Source organism: Pistacia vera, unplaced genomic scaffold (genome assembly GCF_008641045.1).
Source record: "Pistacia vera cultivar Batoury unplaced genomic scaffold, PisVer_v2 Contig310, whole genome shotgun sequence".
In the NCBI taxonomy this organism is placed as follows: Eukaryota; Viridiplantae; Streptophyta; class Magnoliopsida; order Sapindales; family Anacardiaceae; genus Pistacia; species Pistacia vera.
The window spans coordinates 786432-807147 of NW_022196125.1; the positions used below are offsets into that span (position 1 = coordinate 786432).

Sequence of the window (20716 nt, forward strand, 5' to 3'; positions counted from 1 at the left end):
GTTTTAGTTCAAAAAAATACTTTAATCGATTTTCCAATTCGTTTACCAGCAACAAAATTTTAGAATTGGTTAGCCTGAACTGGTTTTATAAACCGATTTTCAGTTAAAAACCTAATCCCCAATTCTATTTCTCATTCACTTCATTACGCCGCACTTCAACACACAGACCAGTACTTCACTTCTTCTTCCTTCTTCACTTAGTCACTCAGTCTTCCCTCCAAACCAACTGAGACCACTTCCCTTCGTTCTTCGTTCTTCGTTCTTCAAACCACTTCAGTTCGGTATGCTTGGGTTAATGTTAGAAAAAGAAGAGAGAGAAGAAAGCCAAAACCAAAGTAGCTGAAGCGAGAGAGGAAAGTTACATTCAGAGATCTAACCAGCATGGGTTGAGACGAAAGCCAAAGCAGCTGAAGCTGTAATAAAAAACTATAGTTTTCTGTGGGATAGTTGGAGCTGAAGCTGTATTGTTAATCTGCAACCCTGTTTTTATTTCTAATTTTCTATGGGACGGTTGGGTTCATTTTCTTGAAAACAATGTTTGAAAGCTTTTTTTTATATTGGTGTAGCAAAACTGAGGCAATAAGTTTCTTTGTTTAGTTGGAAACTTCGTTCAAATCGTCTAAAGCCATGGAAAAACCGGTTAACTGATTTTTACTAACTGAAAAATAAGTTTGGTTCAAAATTGGTTTTCCCCAAAACCAATTCAGTTTTAGTTTAGAGGTTTCTTTGAACTGAAAAACTGGTTCGATTAAAAAAAGAGGCGGTTAACTGGTTTTGAACACCAATAATTGTTGAATGTAATAACCAAATAATTCCTTATATAGATGATTGATTTGAATGCTGCCCTCAGCTTTTGCTTTGGAAGATTCTTTTATTCACAAAAACCAACATAATTGAATTCTTAAAATAATATTTTCAATAAAATTAAAAAAGAAAATTTATAAATAATAGATTCCATTGATTATAGATAAAGTATGAGATATAACATAGCTTCAAAGGTTCACTGAGAATCTACATCACCCATCAAATTTAGGAAAGCATGGAAGGATAAGTTTTTATTTTTTTTATTTTCTACCACTTTACTAGGAAACTTCCTTGTGATTAGTTAAAGTATAATAAATTTCAGGCCTTGTTTAGAAGCTCTCTCTCCCAAAAAGCACTTATCAACAACATTATATCTTGAAAAAATAATGTGAATATATATCTATTTAATTACCTTTAAGTGATCCAGTGATTCGAAAAAGACTCTTAGATGTATTAGTCAAGATGTACTAAGTTTAAGTTTCTTATAGATTACTAATTTTGATAATAAATTACTTTCAAAAAAACTTTTTTATTTTCTTAAATTCAAAACACATCTGGAAGAAATGCTTTTGAATTTACTAAAAACGCTTATTAAGTAAGTTTGAAATTGATTAAAACTAAAAAAGAAAAAATGAATTCGTAAAATCATAACTGTTGGCTGGTAAAAACTTGCAGATTAAAATCTTTTAATATGAAATATCCTTTTTTGATATAAAACAGTTTTGTCAAAATAAATGAAATAAACTCTTAAGGGTGCGTTTAGGAGTGCTTAACGGTCTGAGCCGCTTGCGAGCCGGCTCGGCTTGGCTTGAGTTTGGCTTGTTAACGACTTGGCTCGTCTAATATCGAGCCAGCTCGGCTCAGCTCGTGAGACAGAACGAGCTGAGTTTGAGCCATGCTCGGCTCGTTAGGCTCGCAAGCCGAGCATGGCTAGATAAAGCTGGGGGGTTTTTTGGGGTTTTCTGAAGTGCAGCAGATTAAAATGAAAGTTTCATAACAAAACTTTTTAAAAATGATAAAATGCCTCCGATTTTAAAATCCCTAAAATGTCGACACATCGACATTTTGCTGTAAGAGTCATCCAAACTCAAAAACCAGCAGCACAACTTCCAGTTGTCGTCAAGTCTTCGCCGCCAACACCATCTTCTTCGTTGGATTTTCGTCGCAGACTCGCCGCCGTCAAACCCATTCAACTCTCACCAACGCTTGGCTACGATTCCTTTCCTTTTCTCTTTTGCCGTGAAACCCATTTGCGACGCCGTGGACCTTTGATTTCTCACGGTAAGGTTGTTTGTTTTGGATCTTCTTGAGTTGTTGTTGCTTGTGTCTTTATGTGTGATTGGTTTTTGTGAACTATTTGAATGGATTTTTTTTCATGATTTTCGTGAATTGTTTCTCTATATTAGGGGGCTTTTTTTGGTGAAACAATGCAGGAAATCTTGTATCAAGGTTGTGTTGTCGTCGTTGACTGTCATGGTGTCGTTGTGAAACCCATAGAAGAACTGTTGAGCACTTGATCTAGTATCCTGGTTAACGTTTGTGTATTGTCTTTGAAGAGTAGTCAGTTGTAACCTGTAGGCCAGTTTGTTTCATTGTTTGTTTAAATTGTTTTAAAGAATTTGTTAATTTGACACTGTTTACATGAAAATTGTGGGGCATTTGTTTACATGAAAATTGAAATTGCAGAAGGAGTTTTAAAAGTATTCAATGGTTTAACCAAACTCATTTCAAGAAATGATTATCCGACGTCTAATTTATTCTTGAAGGAGGTGTGTCTAGTGAAATATATGTTGGATAGTAAAAGTGAATCTGAAGATGATTTTATTAGAGTAACAATAAGGAAAATGAAGGAGAAATTCGATAGATATTGGGGGGAATGTAATGTGTTGATGTCTGTGGCTGTTGTATTGGCTCCTCGGTTGAAAATGAGGGTTATTCAATGGACATTCCCTAAGATGTATTCTAAGGCAAAAGCGTAGGCAAATATGATGACGGTCCGAGATGCATTGTATGAGTTATATGGGGAGTATGTTCAAGTTAATCAAGGTGTGACTATCGTCCGTGCTTCTACATCAGAAGGGGATGGACATGGAGCTGTTGGTGAGGTGGCTACGGTTGAGGGAGCCTAGGCCTAGGATGATTTTAGTCGTTTTCTGGATGTAGTTGAAATTGTTGAGCCTAGAAAGTCTGAGTTGGACTGTTATTTGGGAGAATGATGCCATAAGTGTGTGGGGGATCATGACTCATTCGATGCCTTACAGTGGTGGAAGGCTCACTACAGTTGCTTCAGAGTCTGTATTCAGTGCTGGGAGTAGGATTATTGATAGCTATCGAGCTTCTTTGTCTCCAGCTACGGTGGAGATGTTGTTATGTGGATGTGACTAGTGTCACACTTTGAATGGAGTGAAGAAATGGTGCAAAGTAAGTTCCATTGATTATATTTTTTGTTTAATTCAATATTTAAAATTACTTTATTCTAACCTACGGTTTATTTTTATCTCTTTTTCATTTTAGAAAGAGGAGGATCACTTGAAGATTCAACTTCTTGTCCTGTCAGATGATGGGAGTCAGCAGATTGGTTGATTTACCTGTGAGTCATCAGTGGTGGCAGTAGGATTCTACAGGTCTATATTTATTAGTTTTGTGTTTAGGTTTGCATTTTCACCTTTACGGTTTATATAAAATGACAATTGTACTTAATGTGTTTCACATTAATTTGTTTGTAGGAGTGGAGCTACAATGGACATACAACCAATATCTTTTGAGAATTCTAGTTATTCGACAATTTATACATTTTATACAATTTATCTACATATTGATGGTTGGGGATGTCATTTCATGTATAGTTATGCTAACCTCCCATTTTATTTTGATGAAAACTTAATTAAGTCAAGTGAACTAAACAAAAAACCTTTAGTTCACTTAACTTAATTTGTGGTACATACAGTATGTTGAATGATAAATTGTTAATAGCAATAGCATTTCATTTGATGTTTATTTTAAGTAGGTTTAGTTGTTGGGTGATGTATGAGGACAAGAGATGGAAAAAATTGCAATCTGCCCGCCCATTACCCAGCAAATTTTTTTTTTTTTTAAATTGATTTTTTCGAGCCGGCTCGAACTTGACTCGCGAAGCTAGCTTGAAAAACCTTTATATCCATTACAAGCCGAGCCAAGCCATAAAATCTACGACCCGACTTGGCTCGAGCTCAGCTTGTTTCTTTACCCCATTTCACGAGCTGAGCTCGTTAAGCCAAAAACTCAGCTCGACTCAATTTGGCTCATGAAAACCTTTAGGTGTGTTTAGTTTATAGAATATTTTGTTATAGAAGAATGTTATATTAATGAAAAGATAGATCATCTTGAAGATTATTATGAATGTTTAGGGAAATGCGTTTAGTTAGTTGAAATAAATTGGTGAGTATGTTATATTTATATGTTTGGTTGGGAAGATAAATAGGTGGACATGTTATATAGATTACTAAATTGGCCTCTTTTTCAAATATTAATATAATATTATTTTCTGAATCATTTTTAACCTCCTATATTTGAAATTTTGATAAAATACTCAAGTCATATAAAAACTTTAATTTGTAGTAAAATCACCCCCACCCACCTCAAGCCGCTGACGACAGCTAGCCACCACCATTGGCAGTCACTATAATGGAGCACGACCAGTGGGATCTGGCCGATGGTGCCCCAATAAGACCGTTTTCGGCCATGTATCTCTTATACATGACAGAAAACAACTAGATTTGGCCGTTTCTATGGTCATGAAACAGTAAATACTATTTGCAATAAAAAATACTAGTAATATTTTATTACTTACAAATCAAATAATGGAATCTTAAAAAGTAAACGAAGATTATCCCCATAATTTTATATGACTGAACCAAAAGAACCCTAAGAGGAAAAAAAATATTTTAAAAAGGAAAAAAGCGTGTGGAACTTACTTGATACTTCCTGTGCGTATGCCTGCGTTTAGCAGTTTCATGTGGGCATGAGCACGAAAACGACAGCAAAGCACGTGCAATGCCAGCTCTCACTAAGGTTATTTGATGTGGAAGTCAAATTGCACGGTCCAGATTAATTTCGGGTCCAATCAATCCGATGATCTGGTTACATCAACGGCCATCAAACATCAAAGAACAGTCGTATGTGTAAAACTACAATGTGAATAAATAATTCATGAGAAAAGGTTTCGGGCCCCACACTAACGGCACATGAGCTGGTTTGGGCTGACAAAGCCCCAATAGCCTTATTTGCTGGGGCGGTGTGGTAGGCCCCCAGCTTACCGGGAGAAGACTTAAATTAATAGCTTCTTGGCAGCTTGTTTATGGAAGCAAGTAGGCTAGCTTCTTTAATAATTTGAGAATTATTAAATATAATTAAAAATTATTAGATATGATTTTAAATATTTTAATTTTTTTTATACGCTTTAATTTTAAATTTAATCATCTCATGTAAGATAAGAGCCATTAAATTATCATCAAAAATATATTATTATTATTATTATAATTAGTGGTCTATAGTGTTCACATTCGAAATTTTATAAATATAATTAATGATTTCTTGTTTCTTATAGTTTTTAATGTACGAACTGAATGTGAACGGTCACAGTTAGTAAGGCAAATATTATTTGTTTTGGATACACAATCTTCATGGCTATGCTTTCGAGCTTTTAAAAAACGTATATGACAAATTAAGGAGCACCCAAGAGTTATATACACATACTACCCACGATACTAGACATAGTTGATGAATACATGTAAACTTTTCATTTAAATTATTGAATCAATGACAAATAAAATACAATATGTTGAAATGAATTCTTTTGTTAGAATTATTTAAATTCCCATGTGAAAAATGTGTTGCACGTTTTCTTTAATGGATGCTACCGATTGAAGGATAAACAATAAGAAAAATGAGTAATTTAATCTTAGTAAAATCCAGATCCTTCTTGATGATGAATTTAACTCTCTTTCTAAGTGAAAGTTGAAAAGTGAATTAAAATAGAATTGATCATGAAAACATATAATATCATATTGTGCATAAATGGATTAGAGGAGGAAAATCTTGGGGATTAAAAAAAACAAAATCCGCTCTATTGTTAATAAACCGTTAGAACTAATACTATTAAGAGTTAATAAATATTTACCAAAGTCAAATAAATATTTGTTGTTTGAGAAACATTGGGAGAAATTTTTGTTATTACATTGTACGTAGAGGGTCATTTTAAACGCAAGAAATTTCTCAAAATTTGGTCTAAAGTAATGGGCTTTTGGTATGGGCTCTAGCCCATTTAATTGCATATTGTTTCCTGCCTTGAATGGAGTCCATTAATGTCTTCTGGCCTGCTAGGTTCCTTTCAAAATTTTGTTTTTTTGTTTTTTTAACCCAATTTTGTCAATTCAAACCCCCAAACAAAAACCCTAATTCTCCAAGTAAGCGTTTCTAGACTCTTTCTGTTAAAATTCTTTTTATTTGACTCTTCTTCTTCTGCTCTTCAATACCCGCAAACCCATTTTTGTTATACAAGTGTTTATGGAGGGAATACCGCACCAAATACCCAGAACTGTGGAGGAATTCTTCGGCGACTTCAAGGGCAGACGAGCTGGCTTGATCAAGGCTTTAACTATTGATGTTGAGAAGTTATACCAGCAGTGCGATCCTGAAAAGGAGAATTTGTGCCTATACGGACTTCCTAATGAGACATGGAAAGTTGACCTGCCTGTTGAGGAAGTGCCTTCCGAGCTTCCTGAGCCAGCTTTAGGTATAAACTTTGCGAGGGATGGAATGCAGGAGAAAGACTGGTTATCGTTGGTTGCAATGCATAGCGATTCCTGGTTGCTTGCTGTTGCATTCTACTTTGGTGCACGCTATGGATTTGGTAAGAATGAAAGGAAGAAACTCTTTCAGATGATAAATGAACTCCCAACCATCTTTGAAGTTGTGACAGGAAATGTTAAGCAACCAAAAGACCGATCTGCTGCTACTCACAATAGTGGTAAAAGCAAATCGAGCGGGAAGGTGTCTCGTCAATCTGAGCACCAGACCAAGGCAGTGAAGATGTCTCCACCACCAAAGGATGAAGATGATAGTGGGGAGGAAGAGGAAGAAGATGATGAGCAGGGTGCCACTTGTGGGGCATGTGGAGATAACAGCGGCACTGACGAATTCTGGATTTGCTGTGATGTGTGCGAGAAATGGTACCATGGTAAATGCGTAAAGATGACCCCTGCAAAGGCCGAGCATATGAAGCAGTACAAGTGCCCCAGTTGCAGTAGCAAGAGGGCTAGAGTTTAAAGTTAGATCTGAGGTTGGGAGTACAACACTAATTAAGCTTAGCGGACGAGGTTTAGAACTTTTCTTCATTACAGTTTGAAAGGAAAACAGATTACCTGTTTTTAGTTAATGAATTTGCAACCTTCTGGTTCCTATTCTGTTTGATTTCTGTAGAATTGTGTTTTCAGATAGTTGCTGGCATTTATAAATATAAACCTTGGTGCAGTTTTCTGGTTTTATTTTTTTTTTTAAAAAAAGAAGCTTAAATCAGGGTAAGGAATCTCTCCCAAATAAACTAAATGAAGCATCACTCTTTTCCCTTTTCTCTTTATCCCTTACTAAAACTCAACCGAAGTAAAGAATTTCCCCCAAATAAGCTAAATTAAATTTCGTAAATAACTTATTCCATTTTCTCTTATCAAATCCTAAGCTGAAACTCAACCGAAGCAAGGAGTCTCTCCCAGATAAACTCAATTATATTTCGTAGCATTACTCTTTCCCATTTTCTCTTACAAGTCCCTAGCTTAAACTCAACCGAAGCAAGAAATCTCCATCCCATTCCCTCAATTCTCATTTGAAAAAAAAAAAAAAAAACCTCTCTGGTCCTACTTAATTGCGAGTATGGTGAGTGCTGTTCTCCCAGTTGGCAAGTTCTTGACTGTTAAGTTGCCATATGTTTTTCATTTGACATCACCGATTATCATAGGTTTTTTTTTTGTGGTTAATGTTTTTCATTTGACATCATTGATTGTTAAGTTGAGAGAACGCAGACTAGCCACGGAGCTTGGACACGGTTTCCCGATCGGAGATCCATACACCTAAAGGTTAAGGTATAAGTTTTTCTTTTTCTTATTTTTTTTTTGTTAATGTTTTTCATCTGACATCACTGATTTTTAAGTTGCCATATGTTTTTCATTTGACATCACTAATTATGTTGCCATCCCACCTAAAAGGTTAAAGTGGTATGCGAGGACTCAACATAACTAAGATTTTTTCATTTCCTTTGATCCAGTTGGATGGGGGATTCAAATTTTAGACATTTGGCTTTGATACTATATTAAGTTGTCATCCCACTTAAAAGCTTAAGCTAGTAGGTGAGAGCTCAACTTTATATTAATCCAATAGGTTCTTTCACAAGGAAAATATTATAGTTCTTATTCTAAAGCTTCTTTTGAGGTTTTTATTTCCCACAACCACAACACACGCCATCCACACCCCCCCCCCCCCCCCCCCCCCCCAAAAAAAAAAAAAAAAAAAAAAGACATGAGGAAGGTTTACACGCCCAATGGTTTTTGAAAAGTATTATATATCCCCATATCAGAGGGTTTTTTGATACTTTATGAAGGTGTAAATGATATTCTTAAAGGGGTAAATGATAATCTAGGAAGGTACATAATGCTTTCGCAAAATCTGGTGGCGTTTAAAACTTCCTCATCTCTTAGGGGGTAGAAAATAAAAACCCCTAGTTTTTTTTTTTTGGCTAAAACAATGTTTAACCACATTCATTAAACACATTCATTAAAATGACATTGTGGATAATTAATCTCCACTGCATTAGTTGTTTTGATTTTGGTATTTGTGCCTGTTGTTTTGATCCCATGTTTATGTTGTTTTGAAATTGAGCAAAACTATAGCATTCTAATGAGGGAATTTCAGGATTTTAGTGATGAGTGAGTATGGTTTCAGGGTGCATTAATTGAGAGTGCTTGCGTAGGCTGTGCTTTTGAGTAAAATTTCTCTTTGTAAAAGCCCTTGTAGGTTCAAAGTGGTTATTCATAAAGTATTTTAGAAAACAGTGATTTGATGAGGAAATTTCAGGAATCTAGTGATGAGAAGGTTCTGTATGAAGTGCTTTTTACAAAAATTACTATTTGCGAAAGCACCTAAAAATGCTTTAAGAAATTAAATTTAAAAAAAAGTGTTTAACCTTCAGCTACTTCGTTACCCAAGCGTTTTAATTTAAAAAAAAACATATGCATAATGCTTCTCTCCAGAATCAATTTAAGTGATCTTTTGATCTCCAATTATGCCTGTTTCAACTTTATCATGATATAAATGAACATTTGGCCATTTGAAAGCTTGTAAACGTTTTATAAAACTATTTTGCAGGTGCTTTCTATTTCTGCTTAAAGTTAATGCTGTTAGGTTGATTCTTGATGGAAATGGAGACAATCATATTATTCATATTTTAGAGCAGGTGAATTAATTTTGCCTTTCAAAATAATCTAAGTACTATTGTTGACAATCTGCTTATAATCTCAATTTGCCTTGTCTTTTTTCAGCTGTATTCGCCACAATAAGTTACTATTACAGTTTTGCGCTTTGAGAACAGGTCAGTATTCATATTATGTCAGTCATATCACAAATTACAATATTTGAATGTTTTTATCAAAAGCTGATAAGAATAATTCTACTCGTCTGCACCCTTTTTCTACTCTGGCTTAAAGCCATATTGGTGTCGTCCCTTTCTAGGGGGAAAGGCATGAGATCCTATTTTTTTGTTTTTATTCAATACTTCAAACTAAGATGCAACTTACTAATTCTCAAAGAATAATTCTACTCATCTGCACGCTTTTTCTACTTTGGCTTAAAGCCATATCGGTGTCATCCCCTTCTAGGGGGGAAAGGTATGAGATCCAATTTTTTTGTTTTTATTCGATACTTCAAACTAAGATGCAACTTACTAATTCTCAAAGAATAATTCTACTCATCTGCACCCTTTTTCTACTTTGGCTTAAAGCCATATTGGTGTTGTCCCCTTCTAGGGGGGAAAGGTATGAGATCCAATTTTTTTGTTTTTAGTCAATACTTCAAACTAAGATGCAACTTACTAATCTTAATTATTTAAAAGTGGTTATTGGTGAATATTGAATTTATTTATTATATTAATACATGTTCAATTCAGTACTATACCAACAACAGTATTTTTGACATATTATTGTGAATTATGACATGATTTTTGGATTGTTTTGATTGAGATTGATTTTTGATGAAATGTAAGATGCAACAATTTATGGATAATTTTACAAGTTTGGAGTTTATTACACACTAAACAATAAAATGTCTTTCTTGAAGATCTGTAAGAAACTTCATCCTGGAAAGGTTACAAATTGATTAATCACAGTGATAGAATGAAAGAAGAATAAGAGACTTATAAATTTATCATATAAATACTATTGATTAGTCAAAATAATTTGTTTATTTAATTTTGTTTTTAAATTTTAAGGGTATTTATACGTGTACCCTCAAGGATAATATCCCTTTCAATTATACACGTGTATAATTCAATGTAAATAAATAAATTAAGCACAAATTAGAGAGAATAAAATTAATCCTCATTTCAATAAGAAAGTCTTCCCCAAAAACAGATGTGCAATGAGCAATGTTGTAGTAAAATTTTTTATAATTAAAAACTTTCAATATTTGGGTTCTTAAAAATAAAATTATTAATCAAAATATATTGATTGCTTAACATTATTGTAAGAGGCTTGATACTTTGGATGTTCTAAAATTTTAAATTTTTAATTACTGAGGATTTCCTAATTGGAACAATATGTTTATTGATTTATATAACACTTACGTGATTTTTCTTAAGTTTAAAATTAAAATGTCTTTGAATGATGATCCCTCTATAAAATTTTATTATTTTAGTTTATTTCTTCCTCAATCATGGCCTTGACTTATCTACATTCAGGAACAAAAACGATATCTGTCCCTAAACCATCAGCATAACTTTTCTGCTTCACAGCTCATTGCATTTTGTCGCTTATGTTCCATTGTTTGGATTGTTGATTGCAATCTTTTTGAGTTTTTGTTTTTGCTTTTGTCTAAATGCTGTCTTCACTTTACATCAACAAAACATATGCTTTCTTCTTTCCCTCTCCCACTCATCACTTCTTTTATTTGATTCCAAGAAATTTCACATTCCAAAGTAACTTCATGGGTTATCATCTCTGATTCTTTCAAATCAAGAAAATTAATACTTGGCTATTGTTTCCTTGTTGTTCTCATTCATACTTCTGTCCATCACTAGTTGATTCAGTTTGTGTATTCTCTTCTAGCTTTTGAACTTGAAAGGGAAGTGAAAGAGAAAGGAAACGAAATTGAAGATGGTGGAACCTGCCGGAAATATTGCCAGTATCGTGAGTGCTGTTGCCCCTGTGGGCAAGTGGATAGCTTATCCGATTGGGCGTCAAATTAAGTACGCATTCAACTACAAGAGCAACTTGGAGAAACTGGAAAAAGAAGTTTGGAAGCTGAAGGATGCAAGAGAAGAATTGAAGGGGAATGTGGATGCTGCCGAAAAAAATATGGAAAAGATCAAACACAGTGCTAAGGTATGGCAGGAGAAGGCGAATTCAATCATTGATGAAGCTGAGAATTTGGTTGAACAAAAAAACAACAGCTCTTCCAATCCTGACTTCATCACCCGCTACAAACATAGTAAGAAAGCATTCAAATTAACGGAGGACAAGATTCCTGAACTCTTGCAGGAGAAAAAGGACATGGTTAGTGTCTCCTATCCCGCTATTATTCTGGAGGACAGATCGCTTGCAGCTGACAAAGACTACGATCCTTTCCAATCCAGGGAGTCCGCTTTGAAGGAGATAGTGAACGCGTTGAATGATAATAATCTTTATATGTTAGGGATTAATGGGATGCCTGGAGTCGGCAAGACAATGCTAGCTACAGCAGTTGGTCGGCAAGTGAAGGAAGAGAAGCTGTTTAATGAGGTGGTTTTTGTAGAAGTAACTCAGACGGTAGACGAAAAAAAGATTCAGAAAGAACTTGGAGATCATTTAGGTCTTCGATTCAACAATGAGACTGAAATGAGAAATAAGTTGTATGCTCGATTGACTAAAAGCAAGGAGAAGAACGAGGAGGAGAACGAGAAGAAGAAGAAGAAGGAGGAGAAAGAGAAGAGGAAGGAGGAGATGGAGAAGAAAAAGGAGGAGAAGATCCTGATTATTTTAGATAATGTTTGGGAAGAGATTGATTTGAAGAGTATAGGAATTCCTGAAGGAGGTGATAATGGGAAATGTAAATTATTGTTGACTACAAGAAAGCGAGATGTGTTGGTGAGGATGGGTTCTAAAGTTGTTGAGATTGGCGTTTTAAGTGAAGAAGAAAGTTGGAGGTTGTTCAAGAACACAATAGGTAATCTCACTTTCATGTTTCCTTAAATATTTTCTTGCTAATTTTATTTAGAATCAATCAAATCTTTTTATCTGTATTTTAAAATTTTATAAAAAAAAATTCAAAATAGGAAATCTGCATCTAAAAATATTATGTTTATCGCATTTTCTCCTTAGATATCTAGAATAATAATTTATTTCTTAATTGAAATCCTAACCAAAGGTAGTTGAACGTAGTTTGCTACAGGATTTTATGTAATTTACTTGATAGAAGGTGGCTTAATTAGTTTTCTAAGAGGTTATATGTAATTGTTTATATGTTGTTTATATCATATTATATCTTTATTGAATGTAAAATTATATATAAGTTCCAATAGTTTATGAGTAGGTTCTTGTTTCTTCTTAAACTTGTGTTGTTTTATTAGAGCAAACTAACATAAGAAAATAGTTTACAAAAGTGTAAAGATAATCTTAAAGATAATTTCTGGGACATAAGGTTGAAAAACAAAAAGCAGCCAAAGGTTGGAAGTATTCATATTATTGTCAATTCTAAATAGCTCTAGTTTCTAAAATCTCGAAGTATTATAGGAACCACAGTAGTTGATAATAGGATTTGAGAGCTACATAGTAATTGAACTTATTTTATACTAATATATCTCATGAGCTAAATATAAAAATTGTTACAAACTAGCTACCCCAAGATCCAAATCCTGGCTACACCAATTAGGGGTGTGCAAGAAATTAGGGTAGAACCGGAACCAGCAGTTACGTGGGGTCCTGGTTCGGTTCTGGTTCCCTATTAGGTGGAACTGGTACTATGCGGGTCTGGTTTTGGTTCCACTAGTGTTAGGAACCAGAATCGGACCTGGAACTAGGATCCGGGTACCCGGATGAGAACCCCGCCCTGTTGCCATCCCTATATGTAATGTTAAAATAAGATTGCAAGTAGAATGAAATTCTGAACATATTATCAATATTGTTAGGTTGGCATTCCACCTAAAAGATTAGGTTAGTAGTTGAAGGCTCAACATATATTAGACTAATAAATATCAAAACCAGTCTACAATACTACAGATATAGTATGGATTTTCCTAATATGTGTTTTATAATATTGTTTTCAGTTATGCTATTAGAAACATTCAAAATTTATATTTCATCAATAGACCTAATTTGTCTTGTTTATATGTTAAAAGAAATTTCAAAATAAATTTGTTGAAAGTTCTTAAAGGACTCTAAATTGCTCTACTTTATGAAAATTTTTATTTTTGTCCATTAAATATTGTGATCCTATTTCCCTATAGGTGATTTTACTGAAACAAGTGATAAGTTGAAATCTTTGGTGAACGACATATGTAAGAAATGTGGATGTTTGCCTATTGCCATTGTTACTGTGGCAAAAGCATTAAAGAATAAGAGAGATCTACGTGATTTTGAAGATGCTTTGCTACAATTGAACAGGTCTTCATCAACAAACTTAACAGGACCTCTAAAAATGGCATATTTATCAATAGAATTGAGTTACAATTGCTTAAGTGGTGAGGAACTGAAGAGAACTTTTTTGCTCTGCAGTCTAATGAGACATCAATGTTCCATTTTAGACTTGGTCAAATATGTATTGGGTTTGGATACATTTGAAGCCATTTATAAGATAGCAGAAGCACGAAATAGAGTATATACATTGATCAATGATCTTAAAGATTCTGGTTTGTTGATTAATGATCAAACCAACGAATCATTTTCAATGCATGACTTTGTTCGTGAAGTTGCTTTATCCATTGCAAATCGAGACAACCATGTCTTTTCTATGAGAAATGAGATTGAGGGAGAATGGCCTAGTTGTGATAGACTAAAAATTTGCAAAATGATCTTTATACGTGACAGCACTATTAGTGAGCTTCATGAAGGATTGGAATGTCCGGAACTTGAGTCTTTCTTTATGAATACAAAGGTTGGCGATTCTCATGTTGAAATCCCTGAGAACTTTTTCAAAGGGATGACCAAGCTCAAAGTTTTAGAATTGACTAGAATGCAGATTTCCTCGTTGCAATCATCATTGCATCTTTTAGAATACCTTCAAACATTGTGTCTGGATTATAGTAACTTCGAAGATGTGGTGATTATTGGAAAGCTAGAGAAATTAAAAGTTCTTAGCTTACGAGGTTCAAATGTTAAGCAATTGCCTGAACAAATAGGCCAATTGTCTCAATTAAGGTTATTAGATTTAAGGGATTGTCATGAACTAGAAGTTATTGCACCAAATGTGATATCAAAATTATTCAGATTGGAAGAATTATACATGAGAGGATGCGCTGTTCAATGGGAGAATAAAGGAATACTCAATTTTAAAAGCAGTAAAGCTAGCCTTGATGAGTTGAATCATTTGCCTAATCTCACCACTTTAGATATATACATTAAAGATAGCAAAATCTTTCCAAAATGCTCGTCTTCCCGAAAGCTGAAAAGGTACAATATATCCATAGGAAAGGATGATTTTAATGATTGTATATTGTGCAGATTTGGAAAATGGGATTACAAGAAGCTCTTTGATGTGCATGAGACTTTAAGAATGTTGAAATTGATCCAGCGTAATTCTATCATTAGGTCAAGGGAATTGGAATGCTTCAAGAATGTTGAAGTCTTATGCATAGGATATGTGAAAGGTGTCAAGAATGTTCTTTATGAATTAGACAATCAGGGGTTTTCGCAATTGAAACATCTCCATGTCCACAATAATCCTAACGTTTCATGCATTGTTGACTCAACAAAGAACATAGCTCATGATGCCTTCCCCAACTTGGAGATGCTATATCTTTTCAATTTGAGTAAGTTGCAGAACATATTTCGTGGTCATCCCACAACAAATTCTTTGGGCAACTTAAAGATCGTACTTGTGGAAAGTTGTAATAAATTGGAAAATATCTTCTCATTCTCCTATGCTAGAGTCCTTCCAAAACTTGAAATGATGAGTGTGGATGATTGCAAGAATTTAAAAGAGATTTTTTCCAATGAAAGAGAAGATAACAACAACAACAGCAATGAAGTACTTGAATGTTCTCAATTACACCATTTGACCCTCAAATCTCTTCCACAGCTTACGAGCATCTGTTCAGAAGGAAAGAAACCATCGACATTGCAAGAGAGACAAAAGGATAAGCTTAATGATACTCTCATGCCACTTTTCGACATAAAGGTTTGATTGACAATAACCTTATATATTCTAGTCTATATGTATTCTAATTTTTTCATGGTTACAATTTTCATTTGTTAACATATATACAAAATTAAATTCCTCAGCGAAAAAAGGAGAAAGAAGAATCCCACATATATAACTCTTAATATAAAATCTTACATGCATGAGTTTCAAGTATTAGATCAATATAATGTTGAGTCCTCAACTATTAGCTTAAACTTTTACGTGGGATGATAACTAAGGCCTAGTGGACTAATATAATGTTGAGCCCTTCTTTTAGGTGGGATGGCAACGTAACATAAAAGTCTAGAGATTTTAGATTTTAGATTTTAGTGTATATGTATATATTTGAAAAAATATTGAATTGAAAATTAACTTTTACTGCAGGTTGTTTTCCCCAATCTGGAGGCATTGGAATTGAGAGAAATTAATTCTGAAAAGATTTGGGACTGCCAATGTTCGACATTAATGTCTTCTGATTATAAAAATTTAACGCGCTTGAATGTGTGGGGTTGCAATAAACTAAAGTATGTTTTCCCATCTTCTATGGTCACAAGCTTTGAGCAGCTCCAATGCCTTGAGATATTCAAATGTAAATCTTTAAAGGTGATTGTTGATAAAGGTGAAAGAGAAGGAGAAGCTGCTAAGTTTATCTTTCCGCGAGTAACGTTCTTGAGTCTTAAATGGCTACCAGAACTAGAAATTTTCTACCCTGGAGAACATACTTCTGAATGGCCAATGTTAAAGGAGTTGGTAGTATGTTATTGTGACAAAGTAAAGATATTCAATACAAAAAATAGTGAAGGCCAACTTGACATTTCAGGGCAACAACCCTTCTTCTTGTTTGAAAAGGTATGAATCTCTTTTCTATTTCTTATTGAAAATAAATTTGAAAAAAAAAATGACTATATATTCCTTGAAATTGGTTGAAGGAATATCCGCTCCAACCTGATTTTGTGTGACTGATTTGTAGATTAATCCCAATTTGGAGACATTGAAATTGAGCGAAATGGAATGCAAGATGATATGGCAAGGCCAATTTCCTCACGACCACTTTTGCAGTCTTAAAGCTCTTCGGGTCGAGCATGATGATGAATCAACAAGTGTTCCACTTGGAATCTTTCAAAGATTTAAATTTTTGGAAGCTGAGAAACATATTGGGACAGCATCATCAATGAAAACGAGTCTTTCTGGTCTTCAAAATCTTGAAGTTCTACAAGTAGATGGGTGTGACAAATTGATTAATCTAGCTTGCTTCTCTATAACTTTCCAGAATCTAACAGAACTGAAGGTAAAGCGTTGCAATAGATTGATCAACTTAGTGACATCTTCAACAGCCAAAAGCTTGGAGCAATTGAGAGAACTGAAAATATCAGCATGCAAAATGATGATAGAAGTGGTAGAAAATGAGGGAGATGGCACAGGAAAAGATAGAACGATTGTTTTAAAAAATTTGAAGTTCCTCTCACTTAAGCATTTGGAAAGTTTCGAACGTTTCGGGAATTACAAGTTCAACTTCCCATCTTTGATGGAATTAAAAGTGAATAATTGTCGCAAGATGAAAACTTTCTGTGAAGGCAAGGTAACAGCACCAAATTTACGGAACATAAAGAAATCCAAGCATAATGAAAGGTATTGGAAGGATGATCTCAACATAACTATACAACAATTACACAAAGAATCCAAAGGAAAAGGTAAGTGTTTTGAATACTGTGAATTCATTATTTACATTCTTCCATCGATGCTGGGCCATTTATTCTCACCGTGCTTCACTTAAAACATCAATATTTTGTTGGGATTTCTTGCAGAAAGAAGACATCAAATGCGATCCATTATGTGGATTACTTTGGCTGTGATCCACTTAAAATTATCTTGGAGGTTTGGTTTGATCTGTCTGTTAATCTTTTGCATATATGTATGTTAAATCATGTGACAGAGTGAATCTGAAATTGGAGAAATACATATGTCAAAACATTAACACCTTACTTTACTGGCATGATGAGACTGTCCAATCATAATCTTTATTATGTAATTAGACACCATCGAACAACGGGGAATTCTAGTGGGACGAGGACTTGGTTCTCTGACATGTTCTACGCCCTGAAAACCAGTTTTCTGTGGTGAGATGAGAATGGGTTTGATGTGGATTGCTGCCAATGTTGTTGATTTAGTGCTCTGGTTCTGGTTTCTTTTACATATTTGTTTCGAAATTGAGATATTGAGTTACATAGTTTTAATTAGGAATATCTGGATTTAAGTGATGAGTGTACAGGTTTCAAGGTCATTTTGCTAATTGTAAAAGCACTTGTAAATGCTTTAAGGACCAATCAAGTGATTCTTCACAGAGAATTTCAAGAATTTAGTGATGAATATCGTTTCAGGTGGTGCATTTGAGAGGCTTCTGCATGAAGTGTTTTTGAGGATTCACTATTTGCAAAAGCACTCAGAAATAATGTGCAGGATCATTTCTGTTTTGTTTGGAACCATTTCTATTGGAATCTTTCATACTGGAATACATAGACGATCAGAAATGCCATTTTGAGGGCAGCAGGTAAATAAAATCGTCTAGTATTTGTAATTAATACACAATCTGCTGTGGTTCTCATTTGTTAATTTTCTCTTTAATCTTTTTCTCAGTCTGCATGGCTTTGCAGCTTATCAATTCGGCTTAAAGTCAGAGGTTAGTAGTTAATTTTGGTTAGAGAATTTTCCTATACAGTACTAAATCTAGCATATTTTAATCAAATTGCTAAATCATACTTAAAGTTAGACTATCAAGTTTAGTATCGTTTAGCATAGTCCAACATTATAGGTTAGAAAATATCTCCTTATTGTTTTATTAAGATATAATTGATGCAGTAATCTTTTTAGCAGTATCACGTAAGTCATATTACAAGATAATATATAAATAAATACTTATATTTAATAAGGTTTTAGAAGTACTTTATTATGGGTCAGCAAAATAAAACTATTCTTGTAATGAAAATGTATTACTATGATTCAAATTCTTTAGTTTTGTATACGTTTTCTATTTCTCAATATGGTATTAGAGCAGTTCTTTATGTTGCCGATTTACATAATTTCTTTTGCAATTTCGAAATTCCAAATTAATCAAAAGAAATATATCACATGGCAGGAAGATCAACACTTGATTTGATGCTAAGAATAGTAGCACTCTTCTCCGTCTATTTTGGCTTTACATTATATTTAAGGAGTGGAAGGATTCCCCTTCTTGGTCGAAAAGGTATGAAATCCATGTTTATATATAATTTTTTTCCCTTATCCATTTTGATTCAAGAGAAAACGAACTTAATTGGGTACTTAATGAACATAAGTTAAGTTAATTAAAAATTAAAATAAACTAGCAAATTTAAAAAAAAAAAAATTATTGCAAAGAAAAAATAAAGACAAATAGAAAGAAATGGAAAAATGATAAAAAGTTCAAAAAACTTTTTCAAAATTTAGCCAGGTTTTTCGGCTTGACCAACCGCTCTATAGAGGCTGTCAAATTGAAACTTCACTGTGATCCCTTCATAACCACTAACATGCTCTAACATATTCGATATTTCCAATTAGTTAATTTATTCTATGTTTGATGAAATGTAGGCTGCTAAATTAAGTCTATATATAGGATGACTTAATTTTTTGACTTTCCTGATGAAACATTCATCTCTGTTGACCAACTGATGGGTCCCGACCGGTGATGAAACATTCATCTCTGTTGATCCAACTGACTGTGTCCCGACTGGTCCAATGATTGGACGATGATGTCAGCAACAATGATGTTGTAAATTTTTTACAAATGTTCCTTAAATTTTAGTATATTGTACAAATACCCCAAAATTGAAATTAATCCTGAAATATTAATTTATTGCAAAAATGCCCAAATTTATTAGTCCCTAATATTTGAATCATTATAAAAATACCCCTATAAAATTTAATTTAGTCCATAGGTTTGAAATATAGTAGAACCCCCCTGAACCTGAACTGGACCAGAGATGTCATTATTAAATCAGCAAAGATTAACGACTTAAAAGGATGTTATATTGATAATCATAAAATTCTCTTACTAATTTAAAGTGCTTCTAATCGAGTTACTTTTATTTGATGTATGATGAAATTTAGGTTGCTAAAGAAGTTGAAATTCATTTTCTTTGAGGATTCAGAGGATCCCTTTTCGTCTTTGAAAGACAGATTCACGGTAAGAAAATATTTTTCTCACTCTTTTACATCGATTAAGTGTAATGTTATTGGGTTGATTACTTTATCTTTTGTGTCGTATACCATTTTCAGGATTATGTGAAAAATCGTAGCATCCTACTACTCTAAGGATGCTTGCAAAATTAATGTTCCTCTTGGCTTCATGTTTTGGAAGTTTGGACACGTAATTTTATATATCTATATTTTTTCATGTACCTAGTTTGATCCGCAATAAATATTTGTTATAAACATTTTTACATTAAAAGACAAATTCTACTGTTTTTAGTACAAGTTTGATTTTGCTTTTTTTTTTTTTTTTTTATATATTTGTAGTGGTTGATAAATCATTTGTTAAAAGTTGGTAAATTTAAAAAAAAAAAAAAAATGGGAATGTATAGTTTTTTTGAAACCATCTTAGATTGTCCAGATGGTTAGGACGAATTAAGGATAATATGGATATGCGTACGGTATCAGATTTAATTTCTCATCTGAACATCTGTGATTTAAGTGGGGGGTTATATTGGTAGGTGTTGTACTAGTCTCCTCAAGGATAGTCGAGGTATGCGTAAATTGATTCTAACACTTTGGTTGAAAAACAAAAAAAGAATGTTTTTCTGATGTATTAGTGTTGATAAATCATTTATTAGGATTTTATTTTATTTCTTTTTTCTTATTTGGTTTCTAATTAATTAAGATTTGAGTTAATTTAGAACGGTTTTGTTTTCTGGGTTAGTTTACAAAAATAAGTTTGTTATCCTATAAACAATTATCAATGGATTATAATAAAATTTCTCAAATGGTTCATTTGAAGTTATGATCTTCTCATGGATTCGGGAGTTGTATGGTGGATTCAAAGTGCATGCTAAAACGTATCTAGTGTCTATCCTATTCCGCTACGCCATTCTCTCTTGCAAACATATTATTACATTTAATCAAATTAGGAAACATATATCTTTTATTTCTCGAAGATCACATAGAGAAATGAAAAAGAGAATTATAAGGAAGAAGTATATTTATATATTCTACTCAAAAATGTTATACTGCATTTTCTTTCCTAATAACGAGGTAAATATCATTTCCCTTTCTTAACATCAGATTATGT

At 33.5% G+C, this 20716-nt stretch overlaps 3 protein-coding genes and 1 long non-coding RNA gene across 4 annotated transcripts; all 4 read left to right on the top strand.

Annotated features, from left to right (window-relative positions):
* Positions 1–6288: 6288 nt before the first annotated feature.
* On the top strand, positions 6289–7336 carry LOC116136283 (PHD finger protein ALFIN-LIKE 7-like). Its single transcript, XM_031422000.1, has one exon. The coding sequence runs from the start codon at positions 6349–6351 to the stop codon at positions 7108–7110; it is 762 nt and encodes a 253-aa protein (XP_031277860.1). The 5' UTR covers positions 6289–6348; the 3' UTR covers positions 7111–7336.
* A 3862-nt stretch (positions 7337–11198) lies between these two features.
* Positions 11199–11769, top strand: LOC116136305. The gene is made up of 2 exons (XM_031422021.1): positions 11199–11597; positions 11678–11769. The coding sequence occupies exons 1-2, from the start codon at positions 11199–11201 to the stop codon at positions 11714–11716; spliced, it is 438 nt and encodes a 145-aa protein (XP_031277881.1). The 3' UTR covers positions 11717–11769.
* Positions 11770–12023: 254 nt separating this feature from the next.
* Positions 12024–17959, top strand: LOC116136306 (disease resistance protein RPS2-like). The gene is made up of 6 exons (XM_031422022.1): positions 12024–12246; positions 13526–15414; positions 15802–16266; positions 16388–17108; positions 17223–17292; positions 17875–17959. The coding sequence occupies exons 1-6, from the start codon at positions 12024–12026 to the stop codon at positions 17954–17956; spliced, it is 3450 nt and encodes a 1149-aa protein (XP_031277882.1). The 3' UTR covers positions 17957–17959.
* Positions 17960–18051: 92 nt separating this feature from the next.
* Positions 18052–19771, top strand: LOC116136263. The gene is made up of 4 exons (XR_004129015.1): positions 18052–18094; positions 18551–18658; positions 19540–19615; positions 19708–19771. It is a non-coding gene; the product is annotated as an uncharacterized LOC116136263 (long non-coding RNA).
* The last annotated feature ends 945 nt before the right edge of the window (positions 19772–20716 follow it).